This window comes from Bos javanicus, chromosome 19, assembly GCF_032452875.1.
Source record: "Bos javanicus breed banteng chromosome 19, ARS-OSU_banteng_1.0, whole genome shotgun sequence".
Lineage (NCBI taxonomy): Eukaryota > Metazoa > Chordata > Mammalia > Artiodactyla > Bovidae > Bos > Bos javanicus.
Window position 1 is genome coordinate 17,134,693 of NC_083886.1, and position 6,860 is coordinate 17,141,552.

The following is a 6,860-nucleotide window of genomic DNA, read 5'->3' on the forward strand; positions in this document are numbered from 1 at the left end:
CAAGATCATAAAAGAAGGGTCTATGTTTTGCTCAATTACTCTCTTCTTCTATAGCATTTAACATATCACTCTATCTGGCCCATTCTTCCTCACCTCATCCCACTCGCACCGTGCACCATTTATAGTCCCACCATTTCTCTGCTCCATGGCAGCAGTCTGCTCTCAGACCTTCCCTCTCATGCTCCATCTTGTATTCAAACACGAAGTTATTCTTCCTGATGCTCACCTCTGCATGTGAGATTTTCCTTCTCTCCTATTTCAGAACTCAGTGCATCTCTATTATCTGCTGAAGTTCTAATCTGAAATTCAAGAGCCACTACAATCTGGCTCCAAACTGAATTTCTAAAACCTCAACTCCTCTGTTTTCCTAGAGCCCAGCCAGTTGGGATTCCTTCCTCTGGCCCACTCCCCTCACCTCCCTCCTCTATCAGCTCTGAAGAATCCTTTCCTTTTCCATCACATTCAAATCTCTCATGAACTGTCTGGTTGAAGACTTATATCCAAGGAATAGTCTTAAGTGGATCTCTGGGCTATAGGCATCTAGTTTCCTCTTGGATTCGATTTCATTCCTGGGATGTTATTCTAGGTTTGAGAATGAACGAAACAGAGAAAACCTGGGGTTGTGGGAAAATGGTTAAAGACTGTTGCAAGAGATCAAGAGAGAGACCAGGCAGAGGTCAATGCGCAGAGAAAAGAATTGGGAACCTAGATGCTATTACGGGCGAGTGACTCAGGGACTGGAGCCAGAAGACTGGAACAGCTTGGTCATTCTAGGTTCTCCCTAATCCTAAATTGAGTCCAAAAGATGTATTAGAGGATGGCTTTTACACTCCAAATTGTCATTCCTCACTACCATTTTCTCCCTCCCCACCAAATGTTATCCCATGAAAAATAAGACCAAGTAGCTTGAAATTATATGTATTTTTTTATTTGAAAATTCCATAGTCATGTAATAACATTACTTTCCATCACAATACTACATAGCACACATCCACTTACAGGAGCACTGATTTCCTAAGATTCCAAAAGTGTTTCACTCTGATAATCAGTGGAAGGACCTCACCATCCTACATGCAGTAGGATGGGAAATAGCACCATCTTGCTATGAACTTAATCAAGCTCACAGGAAACTCATCACCAGATGTTGTATCTTATATTCATTAGGATTTATGGCAGATAAAGTAAAACAACAATAACTTAAACATAATTAAATATCATTTAAGAAACTACGTGTTTAAATTATTTAAAAAAAAAACAACTCTTTTTGGCCATTATAATACAATAATACATCTGGGGAAGGTTGGGAAGAAATAAATAAGATTTTCCAAGACTCTGTCTCTCAGTCTAGGTATGAAGGTTCAAGGCTTCGGTGTTCGGGACTTTTGGTCCAGGAGCCTTATGGATGTCTGGACCCACTTCTGCTTGGGGTCAGCACAGACATCCCTGTCCGCTTTGGTCTTGAAGCTGTGGGGAAAAGAGGGCAGAGTTAAATGGAGTGTCTTGAGAATTTTTCCCAGGAGTTTGATCCATTGGCCCCTAAAGCTGATTAGCCCTTGCTCCCTGGTTGAGGAGCCTGAATGGGGACAGGAAGAAGGGGAAATAGGAGGAAGAAACTTCTTTTCCAGAAAAGAAGTTCTGCTGTTACTGCCCCAGGGGAAGCCCTCCAGACCCTTGGCTAAAGGAACTTGGATGATCTGACCAAACTCCTAGAAGAGGAGCCCGGAGTGTGTATATTTTCCTTCTTGTGGGTTCAGTTTGTCTATGGAGTAAAGGGTCCTTTGGCTTAGGTGTTTCATTTATCTGACTCATTTGGACGCATAGAAGTCAGATAGAGCTTTTGGCTGTGGGTGCCAGGGCATGGTCCACTTACATCACAGCTTCCTGGGGACACTGGCTGTTGGTGATTCTCGTGTAGCTGTCCAGCTTCTTGAAGGGGATCTTCCCATTGATCACACTAAAGCAGCAGGTGATTGGGGTAGAAACTGAATCTGAAAAACATTTTGCAAAGAACCAAAGAGTTATGATGTGTTGTAAGTACACATGTGTCAGAGAAAATAAAGAAGATAGGAGATAAAGCTAGTGCTTGAATTCTAGCTAGGACCCACCACTCCCACGTTCAGAGCCTTAGTCCAGATCCCGCAGGTAAAATGGTACCTGTGAGTCAGTTTCTTCTACTGAACTGTGGGGTCTCTCATTGTTGACTGTAAATGGGGAAATCTTGAGTAACAAGATTAATCCTTGTAGTGTGATTTCAGAGAGTCTGTTGATCCAAAACCTCTGAACCTGGGAAGATACTTTCTAAGAACTTGCTTCCCAGCTCTGTCTCCATGGGCTTAGAGCCAACCTATGTCACATGCTGAGATAGATGCCTATGGGTCTTTATCCTTCACAGCCACCATTCTGGAAGTTACGCTGGACCATAATCCAACATTGGAAGCCTCCAGCAAGAATTTCTTCCTCTCTACCATTGCCTGAAATGTCTTTTTCATCCACAATGAGAAATGGTCCTTCCTTCTCTGCCCCATCCAAATACAAGATGAGGATTGTTGAGAGTGCATTTAGTGTGCCGAAGGTCAGGCAAGATAATGGAGCCTGGCCCCAGGGGCCTGAGCTTCTAGCTCTGGTCCTGCCTCTGACCAGCTGTGAGGTGCCAGCTCTTAATTCTTCTCTTGCTTTCACCTTCTCCATCTTTGCAATGGAAGCTATGCAGCAAGCATGGGGTGACTTATGCCCGGGGTTAATAGCTGGGGTAATGAAAGCGTTAAGGCTTAAGAAGAGAGGAGCCTTACCTGGCTGAGCGAGCACCTGGGTGCCGAAGGTGGCTGCCACGAGCAGCAGACACAGAATCCCAGCGGAGACCTTCATGTTGGAGGGTGAGCACGGGGGCTTCAGCCTGAGAGTTGGCGGTTGCTGAGTTGGTCTCAGTCTGTGGAAATCTGGCTCCTGTGGCTGATCTGCCTGCCTTTTATAGGGAGCAGAGTGCATGGGTAGGGTGATGTTTAAGGAAGGACCGAAGAAGCCCCTGAATGTGCTGAGTAAGCACCAGATCTTGGTGGTGATTTCCGAACACTGAGAAAAGGAAGTTGTACAGTTTCCATCATCTGTTTGGGCTGTGGGGCAGAGGTGGAAGGATATGTGTCCATGCCAGTAAAATGTACAAAGTGACATCATTAGACTATTAAGAGCTCTGATTTCTTTGAAACGGAACATGATCTATTGGAAAGGAAGAATGGAAGCTGAGTTCCTAGTGGGATGGAAAGAATCAATGGCCTGGGGCCTCCTCAGGGTCCAGGAGGTCGGGGAAGGGGCCCTAAGTCTTTGCCTGGGCTCTTTGTCTGTCTCTGGTCTCTGCCATCCTAAACCAGCTATGCTCCTTTAGAATCTCACACAGGTAGCTTGATAGAATCTTGGCAGAATGGTAAATCCAGGCATCTTCAAGTTTTCAGGCTCTGGAATGTTCTGTTGTGAAGCCTAAGAACTGGACAACACATACTGATCTTATAGGGTTGTTGTTGTTTTAGTCGCCAAGTCCTGTCTGACTCTTTGTGACACCATGGACTGTAGCCCATCAGGCTCCTCTGTCCATGGAATTTCCCAGGCAAGAATACTGGAGTGGGCTGACATTTCCTTCTCCAAGGGATTTTCCAGACCCAGAAATCAAACCTGCATCTCGGGCATTGGCAGGTAGATTCTTTACTACTGAGCCACCAGGGAAGCCTACAATCTTGCCGAGTGGTGATTTTCAAATATTTTATCAGACACTAAAGTTTCTCTCCAAGTGAAATGATACAAAGAAGTCCAGTATTTCATGCAGATTCAGATAGAACAGGTCTGTTTGAAAAATGCCTTTTACTTTTGGTGTCCAGTGTTTTGCCCACTTAAAAAAGTGGGTTGTTTGTTGCCTTACAATTGACTTTGAAAAGTTCTTTTTACATTTTGCATTCAAATCCTTTACCAGATATGTGCATTGCAAATATTTTCTCCACAGGCTGTAGCTTATTTTCTTAACAACAGTTTTCACAGAGCAAAAGTTTTAAATTTTAATAAAGTTCAATTTATCAATTTTTTCTTTCATAGATGTTGCTTTTGGTATTCTAGCTAAAATCTCTTCATCAAATCCAAGTTTGCATGTTGCCTTTTCAATGAACATTTCCAGACTTTTCACTAATCATTCAATATTCCCCAATAATCTTGAATGCTAAATATTCCATAAGGGCCCATATATAAAGTCACCATAATTAAGTGAAGCCTTTCTCTACAGTTGGAAATTATACCATTTTCACTTTTTCACAATCATAAACAACAATTATGAGAAAACTGATGCAACATAATCATTACTGTCTCCAATTCTATAGCTAAAATATTAATAAATCAAGTTATATGGCTATTATTAAGGCTCTTAATCAAATTACAGCATTATTACATTGCTGGAAGATTTCCATCTTCATTAAAATGTGAGTTTATTGTTCTTAAAAATATTTGACAATTGCTAAGAAAAAGATATTTATCTTGTTAAAGGGTAAAACTAAGCAATGGAATCGTGGTTTCCTTCGTGGTGTTGACATCATGCAGGAGCCTTTTTAGAGGCAGACATGTTCTTTATCTTAACTCAGAGGAGTGCTTAAGCAGTTGTCTATTTAAAATTCATGAAATTGTACACTTAAAATGTCTGCACTTTATTGTACATAAATTAAATTTCCACATAAAGTAAATAAAAGGCACAGCACTATTTTGCTTACATTCTAATGTATTTGTTGTCTTTAGCGAGAGAGTTAATTATTTTTTTCTTGTGATTAACTCATTCATGTTTCTATAACATATGGCCTTTTATTGTCCTTACTGATTCCAAAGAGACTTTAGAACATTTATCTCATGCATTTTCCTTTTATTATACTGTGCAAACTTGTAAGAGTAGAGAAATTGCAGAACATGGGATAAATCACTGTCATCAGAATTTCTTCTGACCAGAAGGGAACTTGAGTTCTTCCAGACAGTCCTCTTGCCAGATGTACCTTGTAGCCCTGATCTCTGTGGGAGTGTGTTGTCTAAGAGGTCATTTGCACACATTTTTTTTGTTTAGAAATAAAGTCACTGTCTCAGAGAATACTTTCAGGGCCCTGTTAATTTCTCCTCTGAGCTGCCATCATCTGGAAAGTACATCCATAAGCAGATGACACAAACGGTAGCAAAAATGATATTGTTGAGAATCAACAAGCATTAGTCAAATGAAGGGAATTAAGGGTCAAGTAACTCAATTCTAATCCTGATGGAGCCAATAACGAGCCAGTGACCTGCCCAGTGTGACCATGGATAAATCTGGATTCTTAAATTCATTGTCCTTGTCTATAGAAGAGAAGGGTTTGACAAGTTCAGGGATGACAAAGAGTTTTCAATAATTTGTTAACTTAATAGATTGATGGCAGATAAACAGAAAGGTTTGTTGGAAGAAAAAAAAAAAGAACCAAACAAAAGCTCCAGTGAGGCCTTACTTTGGGTTATTGAATGCAATGCTGTGATTGATTAGTGATGTCTGCCAAGGATGCAGCAATAGGAAGTGGTACTACCTGTGTAACACAGATGTCGTTCCTGGATTCAATCATATTTAAGCTCTTCTGTAACTTAATTATCTATGTTTGGGAAGTATCCACTGGGAGACTAAGAAGCTAGCATGCCAAGAGAACTGGCAGAGAAATGTGCTTAGCTGTCAGCCCTAGGAGAAGGCGAATAGCGTGGTGGGTAAAAGTCTGGATCTGGAAACAAGGAATACTAGTTAATATCTGTGCCAGAGATTCTTTACTCACCTATTGTTTACTTATGTGGAAATGGGGTTTATTGTCAATATTAAGTGAAAAGTAAAATAAAGTAAAGTGACGTCACTCAGTCGTGTCCGACTCTTTGCCACCCCGTGGACTATGGCCCACCAGGCTCCTCTGTCCATAGGATTCTCCAGGCAAGGATACTGGAGTGGGTTGCCATTTCCTGTTCCAGGGGATCTCTCTGATCCAGGGATTGAACTCACGTCTCCTGCACTGCAGGTGGATTTTTTTACTGCTGAGCCAATGGGGAAGCCCTCAGTAACATATGACGAATGATCAATAAGTTAGCTGTTATTAATAGTCAAGTAAGAAAGGTATTGTGTCTAAAACGCGCTAGAAAGGGACCCACAGTGCGGTCCCTGGTCTCTTGTATTAGTTCTTCCTAAAATTGTTTCCAACTAAGATACGTGGTAGAAATAGACCGCCAGGAATGTCTGGATTGTAGATGAAGGGGGAAAAAAAAGAGACTCCCAGAGGAAGAGAAGTGTGGTCCTGGGATCCTGCCATGAATCAGATGCATGGAGTGTTGCGGGGCCCACAGTGGAGATGGGGGTCAGACTCCAGGGCTGACATACCAGGAAGCACCGAGGTCTTAATTCTTCAAGGAGCTCAGAGACCTCAAGTGGTGAGTCACTTTGATTATGCAATTTCCCTCTATTGTTTTGTCCTCAACCTGAATTCTAGAAATCCCAACATAAAAAGTTAAAACGAAACTTTAGGCCATGCAAGTTCAGCAGCTGTTCTTTCCAGTAGCATGGTCATGCTGTTGTTTAAGGAAGTGGTAACCCTGCCTTCTCTCTTTTCTCCTCAGCATCCTCCCAATGTGCATCTTCCTTAAGCAGTTTTGACAGCTCACTTAGGGCTCAGTGGCTGTGAAGGGGCACTGGAGATCAGAAACAACCTCTGTTAATCAGATCAGATCAGATCAGATCAGTTGCTCAGTCGTCTCCGACTCTTTGCGACCCCATGAATCACAGCATGCCAGGCCTCCCTGTCCATCACCAACTCCCGGAGTTCACTCAGACTAACATCCATCAAGTCAGT

At 42.1% G+C, this 6,860-nt stretch overlaps 1 protein-coding gene across 1 annotated transcript; it reads right to left on the minus strand.

Annotated features, from left to right (window-relative positions):
* Positions 1 to 906: 906 nt before the first annotated feature.
* On the minus strand, positions 907 to 2,947 carry LOC133231809 (C-C motif chemokine 8). Its single transcript, XM_061390396.1, has 3 exons — positions 2,790 to 2,947; positions 1,871 to 1,988; positions 907 to 1,464 (listed from the first exon to the last, which is right to left on the minus strand). Exons 1-3 carry the CDS (start codon positions 2,863 to 2,865, stop codon positions 1,359 to 1,361), a joined length of 300 nt encoding a protein of 99 aa, XP_061246380.1. The 5' UTR covers positions 2,866 to 2,947; the 3' UTR covers positions 907 to 1,358.
* Between the last annotated feature and the right edge of the window lie 3,913 nt (positions 2,948 to 6,860).